Raw genomic sequence first — 12337 nt, forward strand, 5'->3', positions numbered from 1 at the left:
GGAAACCCCCGCCTCAGCCGTGGGGCTGTGGGGAGCTCCCGCCGCCTTGTAATGGCAATAAATGGGAGAAGAGCCCTCGGGGAGGAGCGGGGAGGGAGGGAACATCCCGAGGGCAGGCTGTGCGGCCACAATAGCAGCAGCCGGCTGCGAATTAGCTTAGGTTTTTGGGGTTTTTTTTATTTTTAAATTTTTTTTGCCAGCGTGGCTGGTTTTTACCCAACCCGTCCTGACAAAAGGCCGACTAGCGGTACGGCCGGGCTCCTCTGGGTGGGTGTTTTGCTAGGAAGGTAACGCTGGGCATGGCAGAATGTCAGAGAATGGCCGAGGTTGGAAGGGACCTTTCGGATCGTGGAGTCCAACCATCAACCCAACACTGCCAAAAACCATCACTAAACCATATCGCTAAGCTCTACATCTACCTGTTTTAAATCCCTCCAGGGATGGTGACTCCACCACTTCCCTGGGCAGCCTCTTCCAACCCTTTCAGGAAATAAATTTTTCCCTAATATCCATCCTGAACCTCCCCTGGGGCAACTTGAGGCCGTTTCCTCTTGTCCTATTGCCTGTTCCTTGGGAGAAGAGACCGACCCCCCCCTGGCTACACCTTCCTGTCAGAGAGTTGGAGAGAGCAGGTCAGGTGGAGCATAGCCTTCTGTAAAAGTCTGCTGATAAAATAGTCTCAGTAGTTTAAAGGAAGTTGTTTGTAAAGTGGCTTTCACCTCAGCTCCGGTTTAGTGGCCAGGTGTTTGTTTCTCAGCTCTTTGTGGTGTTTGGCAGTTTGGTAGCTGAAACTAAAGACCTAGGGGCATTTTTTTTTTTTTTTGTCCATATCACTGGTTGCAAAAGGGTGTGTGTTCAGCATCTTTCACTGATTTTCAAAATAGGGGTGGCTGCAATTGAAAACACTTTGATTTTCATTCCTATATGTATAGTCGTAACTTAACATAAACATACTATGTTTCATAACATAAAGAGTGTAGTTTTCTGCATCTGTTTGAGATGAAGCTCTTACTACCCTTAAGAATTTTCCTCAGAACAGTAGATCAAGCTTTTGAGTGAATGCTTTCAGGGCAAGATGAGCTAATGAAATATTTTTGCCTCTCTTCTGTAAACGTGCTCAGCTTTCGGTTTTGAAATTACAGCGCTTTGTGGTTAAACTTTGAGAACTCTGAAAAGCCTCGAGCTCCCAAGGCATTCCCACTCCTCCTGCCCTGTGGATGCTGAGGGGAAGTTATTTGAGGGGCAAAAGGAGTCGTTGGTAAAGGAAACACTCAGTTGGTGTGGGAGCTGAATTCTTTAGTGAGAAACCAGTGAATAGTTTCTGCGGGGCTTCTACCTGAAGTGCATACACACATTTGATAATTCTATCTTCTTTTCCCTCTGTCTCCTGAGGTCCCTTCCAACCCCATATCGTTCTGTGATCCATTCTGTGATTTGTGTGCCTTTATTTCCTCCCCCTGGATGACTTAAACAAAATCTGGTCAGTTCTATGAACTGGTGTATATATTTCTGAGGTATTATCTGGAGAATCGTGGCCTTAGGTCCATAATTTGCTCAAGCTTTTCTCGAACAGAGAAATAACAAGTTATCAGCAGGGCTTTAAAGTCTTCAGGCAGTTTTTCTCGAACAGACAAATAAGTTTATCAGCAGGGCTTTAAAGTCTTCAGGCAGGTTGCTTGTTTAGTGTGTCTTTATGTAAGGTAAGTCAGGGTGAGTTTAGGGAGATTTGTGTTTTAACTATCCCTTTTTAGGGAGATTTATGTTTTAACTATCCCTTTTTAGGGAGATATGTGTTTTATCAATCCCATTTTTTTGTCCTTCTTGTATTCTTCCGGTGTTTGTGATAATCAGGTAGTTCCTCTCAACCTCTCCTCACTTAAGCAGGACCACCTAATTGTGCATTAGAGGCTGCAGTCCCCTCGAACACCTTGAGATTTCACCCATTTAGCACAACACAAAGTTATTAACCACGCTCTGCTCCTACTAGAGCAAAACTTTTGAAGGTTTTGCGAGCTCCAGGACTAAAACCACTTCCTGAATACCAACTGCTGCAACTGCCTTCTGCTCCTGTACCCCAGCAGGAGCTCTCTGGGACCAGGGGACTGGTTCACTGGGGATACAATCAGGCAGTACTGGTATTTTGGGGAGAGCAGGGTGCAGAATTCCTTCCTCCAAAGCAGACACTGATCTAGTGGGAGCTGAGAACGGCTGCGCCAACTCCCTGGAGTCCACCACGACTCTTCCTTCAAGAGGAAGTGGGAACTGATGTGCAGCTGGATGCAAGTCCAGATATCCCTGGACTCTGCCTCTTGCAAATGCCACTTCTGCCTGGCTCATGGCGTGTGATGTCACCATTATTTTAGAATTTAAGTTAGGGGGCGGGGACCTGCGGTCTGGGGCTCACTGCTGTGTGGGCTGCAGCCCAACCCACAGGAAAAGGCCATCAGCTGCAACGTCAGAGGCTCTTCCAGCCTCCCTCAGCTGCAACTTTGCAGGTCCCAGTGTGAAGAGTTCCCAATTTTAGGGTTTAGGAAGGGGAAGTTACTTTCCTTTTCATCCTTGCCCTAGAAAACACAGATGAGGTGCAGAAATGTTACTCCTCTTGAAGAGTTTATCAAGTTGACGCTGCTGCTCCTCTTGCAGCAGCAACAAATCTTTTTCACTGTATGATTTGACTTGTTTATTTATGTGTGTAATGCCCAAAGAGCACTGTAAACTTCAGAGCAATATCCGAAGAGACAAACCAGCTCCCCAGAAGATGTTGCAGGCTAAAATTGGACCTGATGTAAAAGAGAGTGACAGTAGCAGCAGAAGGAATAAGGCAGGGGAGGAGCAGGAAACGTTAAGTTTGTGCCATCATGAGATAGGAACATCTTGACATTTCTCCTGCAGGATTTTTCCAGGCTTCCTGCTTACGAGGGAGTTTTGTGAAAGGATTTAAATGAAGGTGATAATTTGACAATTTGACCCCCCGGTGTCTGCTGTGAAAGCACGCGCTCGTTTTGCTCTCCCTTTTTCGGAGCTAAGGGCAGAAGGCTCCCCTGCTGCCATCCAGCTGCAGGCTGCACCTCTCCTTGCGTGTCAACACCTGGGGCCTTTGTGTGCTTCTGGTGTCAGAGTGGGGTTTGTGGCTTTTTGAAATTGCATTTCTGATTTTGTTCTATATTTCAGCCTTTGTTCTGAAGCCTTGTTCTTACACAGGTACGTTTTCAGGTACCACATCCACTTCCTATCAGTGCCTGGCTGTAGAACACTGTATTTTCTTCCCATTCATTGTTTTCAGGTACCACATCCACTCCTGGCTGTAGAACACTGTATTTTCTTCCCATTCATAGTTAGGATGTGCTCAGGACAAGCATGATAACTGTTCACTTGGTTTTTAAAACAAAAGAGTGAAATCACCCCCAAACTAAAGAACTGTTTAGAACTGGTGGTGTTTTTCTTTTCCTCTGTGAGACTGGAGCCAAATCTCAGCAGCAGCAGCAGCGCTGTGGTGCTGTGCTGTGTTAGGAGAAATAACCTCATGGGACCATCAAGACCAAGGTAAAGGGAGGCCTCAATCTTCTCCTTGGCTGAAGCCCCAAACCGCAGATATGTCCCCGATACAAGGTCCCTTCTGACATGAACCACCCTGTGATCATCAAGCTGTTTCTGTCTCAAAGCGGAAGAGTCAGCTACAGGGAAGCCTGAAGAAGAACTGAAGAACTGCTGGTTCAGCTCCTTGCTTTAGATGGTCCTAAGATTAGATATTTTTTTTTCCTAGTAACAGCTTTATTTCAAAAAAATGTCATGTGAGCTTTACATCTGTCCCTGAAAGTGCTGCTTCTCTGCTAGAACTGTTGTTCTGCTTAACAACAGTTAATTATCATGGATATTATCTGGCAATTCCAGTGTCAGGTGGTTCAGGACAGAGAACAAGAAGCAAGAATCCAGCTCTTGCTCTGCCACGAGAGCATAAAATAGCTTTAAAATCTGAGGGTTTTATTTTAAAAAAAGTCTTGGGCTTTATTTTCATTTATTCCTTGATTCCTGAGCTTTCAAGCTACTCTGTCTTCTCTAGAAAAAAGAGCATAAAATAGCTTTAAAATCTTGAGGGTTTTATTTAAAAAAAAGCCTTGGGCTTTATTTTCATTTATTCCCTGATTCCTGAGCTTTCTTCATTGGTGCTTTCAAGCTACTCTGTCTTCTCTAGAAAATTGTCAGTTTTATTTGGGAGGAGAAGAGAAGAAATTTTAGCATAACCCTTGATTCCATCCTCACAGCCTTTAGAAATTAAAACCAGACATAATAAGATTGATTAAAAATTTGAGTGTTGATGATGGGATGGATGCGTTGTGCTGTGGTATTAGATAAACCGTGCTGTTGCCAAAAGCAAATATTCCAGTATCAAATATTTAATTTTAAAACATATCACAAAAATATCACTTGAGTGATATCTTCTCAAGTATCTCTGGATTTTTGCTCTCACTTAGGAACAAGCTGGAGAACCCTGTCGTGTTTTATACTGAGGATTGTCTTGGTTTAGCACAGTAACTGGTAATTGAAATACTTGCGCATATATATTTTTGACTTCTTCAAAATGATTCCTTTAGCAGCCTTTGACCCAAAAAAAAAATCATGATTGTGCTTAAAAAAGCAGATATAATCTGAGGGAAGGCTTCACATGGCCCGCGGAGGTTCCTCGTGGTGTTAAAATCTTGCCATTCAATTTGTTCTTTATTATTTGTAAAAAGCAGACGGGGGGAGGGTTTGAGCAGCTCTAGAGACTGAACCTTTTCAGAGGCAAATGACACCTTCCCTCCTGGGTAATGCCTTTCTCTTGAGCTAAGTCTGAGTACAAGAAAGGACAGAAGATTTCCCCACAGCCCCAACTGATTTCAGGGCTTAGTTACTCGAGTTTCTCACCTCGAGTACTGTGTTCAGTTCTGGGCAGTTATTGGTGTGTCCCGCAACGAATCCAGCTGAGGTGCCTCTTGCATGTGTCTTCCTACTCAATCATAGCATTGTCCAGGTTGGAAGGGACCTTTAAGATCATCGAGTCCAACCATCAACCTAACTCTGATAAAACCCATCACTAAGCTCTATGTCAACCCGGCTTTTAAATCCCTCCAGGGATGGTGACTCCACCACTTCCCTGGACAGCCCATTCCAAGGTTTAATAACCCTTTCAGACTAAACATTTTTCCTAATATCCAATCTGAACCTCCCCTGGAGAAGAGACCAACCTCCCCCTGGCTACACCCTCCTTTCAGGGAGTTGGAGAGAGCCAGAAGGTGTCCCCTCAGCCTCCTTTTCTCCAGGCTCAACACCCCCAGCTCCCTCAGAAGTTCTCCAGACCCTTCTCCTTGTGCTCCAGACCCCTCACCAGCTCCGTTGCCTTTCTCTGGACCCGCTCCAGCCCCTCAAGTTTGGTGTGGTGTGTTTTGTATTTTTGGGTTGGTGTGGTTTTTTGGGTGTTTTTTTTTTGTTTTTTTGTTTTTTTTCTTTTTTTGTGGTTGGACTCAATGATCTCAGAGATCCCTTCCAACCACTAAGATTCTGTGATTCTGTTATTGGTGTGTCTTGCAGCGAATCCAGCTGAGGTGTCTCTTGCATGTGTCTTCCTACTCAATCATAGCATTGTCCAGGTTGGAAGGGACCTTTAAGATCATCGAGTCCAACCATCAACCTAACTCTGATAAAACCCATCACTAAGCTCTATGTCAACCCGTCTTTTAAATACCTCTAGGGATGGTGACTCCACCACTGCCCTGGGCAGCCCATTCCAAGGTTTAATAACCCTTTCAGACTAAACATTTTTCCTAATATCCAATCTGAACCTCCCCTGGGGCAACTTGAGGCCGTTTCCTCTTGTCCCATGGCCTGTTCCTTGGGAGAAGAGACCGACTCCCCCTGGCTACACCCTCCTTTCAGGGAGTTGGAGAGAGCCAGAAGGTCTCCCCTCAGCCTCCTTTTCTCCAGGCTCAACACCCTCAGCTCCCTCAGAAGTTCTCCAGACCCTTCTCCTTGTGCTCCAGACCCCTCACCAGCTCCGTTGCCCTTCTCTGGATGCGCTCCAACCCCTCAGTGTCCTTCCTGTTTTGAGGGACCCAGCCTTTGAGGTGGGGCCTCACCAGTGCCCAGTACAGAGGCACCATCACTTCCCTACTCCTGCTGGCCACACTGTTCCTGACACAGGCCAGGATCTGGTGGCCTTCTTGGCCACCTGGGCACACTGCTGGCTCATGTTCAGCCCACAGGCCACCAACACCCCCAGGTCCTTTTCTGCCAGGCAGCTCCAGCCACTCTGCCCCCACCCTGGAGAGTCCATGGGGTTGGTGTGACCCAAGTGCAGGACCTGGCCCTTGGCCTTGTTGAACCTCATCCCGTTGGCCTTGGCCCATCCATCCAGCCTGTCCAGATCCCTCTGCAGAACCTTCCTCCCCTCCAGTAGGTTGACACTCCCACCCAACTTGGTGTCATTGGTGAACTTACTGAGGGGTGGTATTTTTAAAAACCAATATTTTTGTTTTTAAAATGCCAGGACTTGTCTGCACCCTATAAGAATAATTCTGTAGCAGAAGTAGCTGATGCTGTTTCAGGAAAGGATCCTGGTTTAGGGGTTTGCTGAGCAGAGAATGTTTCCACATCCACAGGCTTTTTTTTGGCTTTCCTTCCACTCCCTCGTGAGAAATGGAGCTATCACCTGAGAACGGTGAGGTCAAGTCTAAATGGGTTTCCTCAGCACTTTTTGTTTTATTTATTTTTGGGATAAGGAGAGAAGGGGTGAGTGGTGCTGTTAGTACTTCGAGACTTCTGATTTCCAATTCACTAATTAGGAAAAAAAGGTAATTTTTTTTCCTCTCCCTAGTCTAGCTCTCAATACTTTAATCACTGGGAATCCCAAAGGGCAAGAAATAAAACTTACAGATGCTTTTATAAGGAGAAATAAATCTTTGAAAGGATTATTCTATATTCCTTCACGGCAAAGGGTTTGGCTTTTAATTATCGTGTGTTTTAATTAACTTTAGGAAAAGCTGGTGGCTTCAAAAAAAAAAAAAAACTAGCCACCTAAAATATTTTGTAACTTGCACTGATGTGAGAGCTCTTTTCTGTGAGTTTTAAATGCTTCTGGCTGTTTCTTTTCTCCCTCGTAAACCAGGTTCTGAGTGTGCGCAGGGTGACATTTACTGCCCACCTAATAATTCATACCTGAAGGATAATCAGGCTTTTCCCTGAGCGAATGCAGGGGAAGTAGATCAGGTTTTACATCTTACTTTCAAATGTTTTCATTCCTGCCAGAGAAGGGAAACGAGCTCTTCTGATGGGTGGTTCATAAATTCAACTTGGGAACTTTGGGAACAGGAAATAACCCGAGCGAAGTTGAGAATTGCTTCTAACAGCAGCTAAAATTTGAGCTCAAATCACTCAACTGTTTGAAATAATTGATGGTTTAAAGTCATAGAATTATGACTATCATAATTATTATTATTATTATTGTTGTATAAAATACCCAGGGCTCAAGCTCAGGTGTCTGATTGGTTAAAAGGAATAGTGTCACCGAAAAATAATAACATAATTCAGAGGAAAATTAACCCCTTTTTAAAACTGAGCCATTATAGCTGAGATTAGTTATTGATGAAGGACACTTTTCTAAGAAAAATCTCAATCTAGAAGAGCAACAATCTTTTGTTTTCATCCTGGGGATTGGTCTGACCTCACTTTCATTTCTTCTTCATGCTTTTATATTCTCCTCTTGTACCTGGATTTATAATTTATATATTTATACCTGGATGCCTTGAAATCTTCCTGCTGTCATCAGCCCTCCCAAAGAGTGTGTTTGTAACAGCTTGGCTGAAAAGCATGAGTCCCTTCAAAGGGAAAAATTAAGTCAAAACTGACCCTTTCTGTGGAGGGCAACGGGAGCAGCAAAGGCAGAATGGAAATTAGGACAAAATGGATTTAAAAAGTCACTTCATGAAATATCTTCCAACGACAAGCGTAAATCTGGAAGGGTGATGGGGATGATGGAAAGGCTTGTTCTGGGCATCATCTCAAAACATATGGATGATACACAACTGGGAGGGGTGGTTGACATGATGGAGGGCTGTGCCCCCATCCAGTGAGACCTGGACAGGCTGGAGAGTTGGGCAGAGAGGAACCTGATGGACTTCAACAAGGGCAAGTGCAGGGTGCTGCACCTGGGGAGGAATAACCCCATGGACCAGGAGAGGTTGGGGGTGACCTGCTGGAGAGCACCTCTGAGGAGAAAGACCTGGCAGTCCTGGTGGACAACAGGATGCCCAGGAGAAAGCAATGGGCCCTGGTGGCCAAGAAGGCCAAGGGCATCCTGGGGGGCATCAGGAAGAGTGTGAGCAGCAGGTGGAGGGAGGTCATCCTGCCCCTCTGCTCTGCCCTGGGGAGGCCCCAGCTGGAGCACTGGGACCAGTTCTGGGCTCCCCAGTTCCAGAAGGACAGGGAACTGCTGGAGAGGGGACAGCAGAGGCTACAAAGATGATGAGGAGGCTGGAGCATCTCTCTGCTGAGGAAAGGCTGAGGGACTTGGGGCTTTTTAGTCTGGAGAAGAGAAGGCTGAGGGGGGATCTGATCAACACCTCTAAATCCTTCAAGGGTGGGTGTCAGGAGGATGGGGCCAGTCTTTTTTCAGTGGTGCCCAGGGACAGGACAAGGGGCAACGGGCACAAACTTGAACATAGGAAGTTCCATCTCAACATGAGGAGGAACTTCTTTGCTGTGAGGGTGGCAGAGCCCTGGCAGAGGCTGCCCAGAGAGGTGGTGGAGTCTCCTTCTCTGGAGACATTCAGACCCCACCTGGACATGTTCCTGTGGGACCTGCTCTGGGTGGCCCTGCTCTGGCAGGGGGTTGGACTGGATGATCTCCAGAGGTCTCTTCCAACCCCAGATCATCCTGTGATTCTGCGGCGCTGGTGCTGTGTGAGAGGCCCCACATTCTCTCCAACTCCAGGCAGTTTTTCCCAAAGTGGGAGCTGTTTTCTGGGGTGTCTCCTCTCTTTGTGGTCACGACAAAAACAAACATATTCAAACAAAAGGCCTAATTCTCTTAAATTCCATTTGGTTTCTGTCACAGTGGAAGATCGACGACAAACCGGTAAAAATTGATAAATGGGACGGTTCGGCAGTGAAAAATTCTTTGGACGATTCTGCCAAGAAGGTACGTTCTTCACCTGCTGATTTCTCTCTCTGTTTCCTTCGGTTTAAACATTTACTTTAAAAACTTGTAATCTTGCATTTGGTTGGATTTGGTTGGAACCCAAATCCGAGCTGGTTCTGGAGCATCTCTCCCAAATCCCATGGCTAAATCTTAGAATATCAGCAATTATTGATTACGGTTAATGCAGACATTAATTCTTATTAAATTTCTCCTCATTTTACCCATGTCATTGAGGTTTTTTTTAAATCTAAGCCTTTCCAGAAGCTGTCAATTGAACTTATTAAAGCACGGACTAAACTGGGCTGAATTTTTCTCCTTCAGGTTCTCCTGGAGAAGTACAAATACGTGGAAAATTTCCGTTTGATCGACGGTCGCCTCATCATCTGCACAATCTCTTGTCTCTTCGCCATCGTAGCTTTGATTTGGGATTACCTGCACCCTTTCCCTGAATCCAAACCTGTTCTTGCCTTTTGTGTTGTATCATATCCTTCGCATACGTTTATTTATAGGGGTTTATTATTATTTAATTATTATTATGGAGGGGTTATTTTCCACCATAAAGCACCACAAAACCCTTCTCTGTCTTCCCATTTTCAGGCCTGGGAGGGATTTTCCTTCCTGTGGCGCGGAGATCAGCTGATGATCAAACAGTTCTCATGTGATGGCAAAATTCTTGCCTGTCTGGCTGGAAAATTCCTAAATTTGGGTGATTTGGGGATTTGGGAGCGATTCTGCTCATGGAGGAGTTGTCAGTGGCCGCTCCTTGAGCTCCCCGTTGTCTCCGAGTGCGTTTCCCACATTTGACACACAAATTCCTCCACCTCGCTGCCTTAACCTCAACCTGAAGAGCAGCCCCTGAGAGATTTGGGGAGTTTTTTTGCATTTTGGGTTAATTTTTTGTTTAAATTCTCCCCGTAGCCTGCTCAGAGAGGCATTTGCTCTTTCCTAATATGACAGATCCCAAGAGGGAAGAGTAAACCGGGGGGAATTCTTCCCAGCACCTCCGTTGCAAAGAAGCAGTTGTTGCATTTGGGAGGGTGGTGCTATAAATCAGAGTTTATATTTTTAGATGTCAGCTCCAGTTAGAAAATTTCCAGTAATACAGCCTAACTGGGATGTTGGGGTTTTTTTTCCCCCCTGTTTGGGGTCAAGCGTGACACCGATTTCTCTGCAGCTCCTCTCGCAAGAGGGAAATTTTACAGCCCGAATGTAGGTGATGGATGAGGGGTGACTTCGATGGGGGTGGAGAGGGTTTGCTGGTACCAGTGAGGCAGCCTGAACTGGGAGCTTCTTGCCAAACTGGGAGTCACCACCACCAACGGCTGCGAGATCGTGGGCGAGCGATTGCGTTATTTTTAGGGCTCTGGTTGGGTTTCAGGAAGAGCATTGAGATAATTTTCTCATTTTCAGAATTAAATAATTCTAATGGCTGGATCTGTGCTGGGGGGTGGGGAACGATTAATTCTGTGGCTCGTTTGGCCTCACGGTTTCCCACTGTTGCTCCAAAAATTTAGCAAATTAATTGAAAACAGGATTTTGGTGTTATAATTTCCGCTTTTGCTTCGTGGTTTCACCAACGAAGTGGTTCATGTGGCTGGAGAAATCCCTTTTGGGAGAGGACGTTGGGGAGTTGTCCCTTTCCCCCATCCCTTCCAGGCATTAATTAACGCTCCCGGCAAAGAGTTAAGAAAATATCCTGATTATTATTTAATTTCTCATGCTAACGAGGCTTTAGCCAAGCATCCCGTTTGGAATGATAACGTCACAAGAGATGGTTGAACAACGGTGTCTGAGGGGCTCCAAGCGATTTCTCTGCCTAATTTCTACTTCTAATTGCAACGTCCTTCGTTTCCTTAATTAATTTTATCACGTATTTTGTGATGATGGGGATCCTCACCATCTACACCTCCTACAAAGAGAAGAGTATTTTCCTGGTAGCTCACAGAAAAGACCCGGCGGGGATGGACCCCGACGACGTCTGGCAACTCTCCTCCAGCCTCAAACGGTAACGATTCCTGGGCTTTTAGGGGGAAATTTTGGTGTTTCTGCAGTTTTGGTGGCTCAGCACCAGGAATGTGAATTTTCTGCAAAGGGTCGACCGCTGCACCGTGGTCTTTGGGGCTTCCCAGGCAACTCATGATGAATATTAAGATCTGGGAGTCCTGGTGGCCAACAGGGTGACCAGGAGCCAGCAATGGGCCCTGGTGGCCAAGAAGGCCAAGGGCATCCTGGGGGGCATCAGGAAGAGTGTGAGCAGCAGGTGGAGGGAGGTCATCCTGCCCCTCTGCTCTGCCCTGGGGAGGTCCCGGCTGGAGCACTGGGTCCAGTTCTGGGCTCCCCAGTTCCAGAAGGACAGGGAACTGCTGGAGAGGGGACAGCAGAGGCTGAGAGGATGCTGAGGGGCCTGGAGCATCTCTCTTACAAGGAAAGGCTGAGGGACTTGGGGCTTTTTAGTCTGGAGAAGAGAATGCTGAGGGGGGATCTGATCAACACCTCTAAATCCTTCAAGGGTGGGTGTCAGGAGGATGGGGCCACCACTTTTTCCAGTGGTGCCCAGGGACAGGACAAGAGGAAATGGGCACAAACTTCAACAGAAGAAGTTCCACCTAAACATGAGGAAGAACTTCTTTGCTGTGAGGGTGGCAGAGCCCTGGCAGAGGCTGCCCAGAGAGGTGGTGGAGTCTCCTTCTCTGGAGACATTCCAACCCCACCTGGACACGTTCCTGTGGGACCTGCTCTGGGTGGCCCTGCTCTGGAGGAGATGATCTCCAGAGGTCCCTTCCCACCCCAGATCATTCTGGGATTCCATATTATTCACTACAGAATATAATTACTCAGAAATAACAGCCTCATGCACATCGTTTCCACCCGTATCTCCCCATGGAATCATGGAATGGTTGGGATTGGGAGGGACCTTAAAGATCATCCAGTTCCAACCCCGAATCACCTTAAATATTTTCCTTTATACCTACAAATCTCTTTGGTTCCATCAAAATCAACGTCCCAGCCTCAAAATGGGAGCGATGCCACATGGTTCTGTTCACGTTGCGCTTCTCTTTAATTGGGGGGGGCAAAAATTCATCCCAAAGAGATTAAAAACCTTTAATTGATTTATAATTAATTCCTGCAGGTTGTGGCTGGGGAGGGGGGGGGGGGGTGGGGGGG

General features: G+C 46.3%; 1 protein-coding gene across 1 annotated transcript in view; it reads left to right on the forward strand.

Annotated features, from left to right (window-relative positions):
• Nucleotides 1-12337, forward strand: part of SPCS2 (signal peptidase complex subunit 2) — a 17028-nt gene that overhangs the window by 240 nt on the left and 4451 nt on the right. Inside the window, exons 2-4 of the mRNA XM_014956125.1 lie at nucleotides 9089-9172; nucleotides 9494-9654; nucleotides 11043-11177. Coding sequence (XP_014811611.1) covers nucleotides 9089-9172; nucleotides 9494-9654; nucleotides 11043-11177 — 380 coding nt within the window. The remainder of the gene's footprint in view (nucleotides 1-9088; nucleotides 9173-9493; nucleotides 9655-11042; nucleotides 11178-12337) is intronic.

This window comes from Calidris pugnax, unplaced genomic scaffold (genome assembly GCF_001431845.1).
Source record: "Calidris pugnax isolate Ruff unplaced genomic scaffold, ASM143184v1 scaffold257, whole genome shotgun sequence".
NCBI classification, from domain to species: domain Eukaryota; kingdom Metazoa; phylum Chordata; class Aves; order Charadriiformes; family Scolopacidae; genus Calidris; species Calidris pugnax.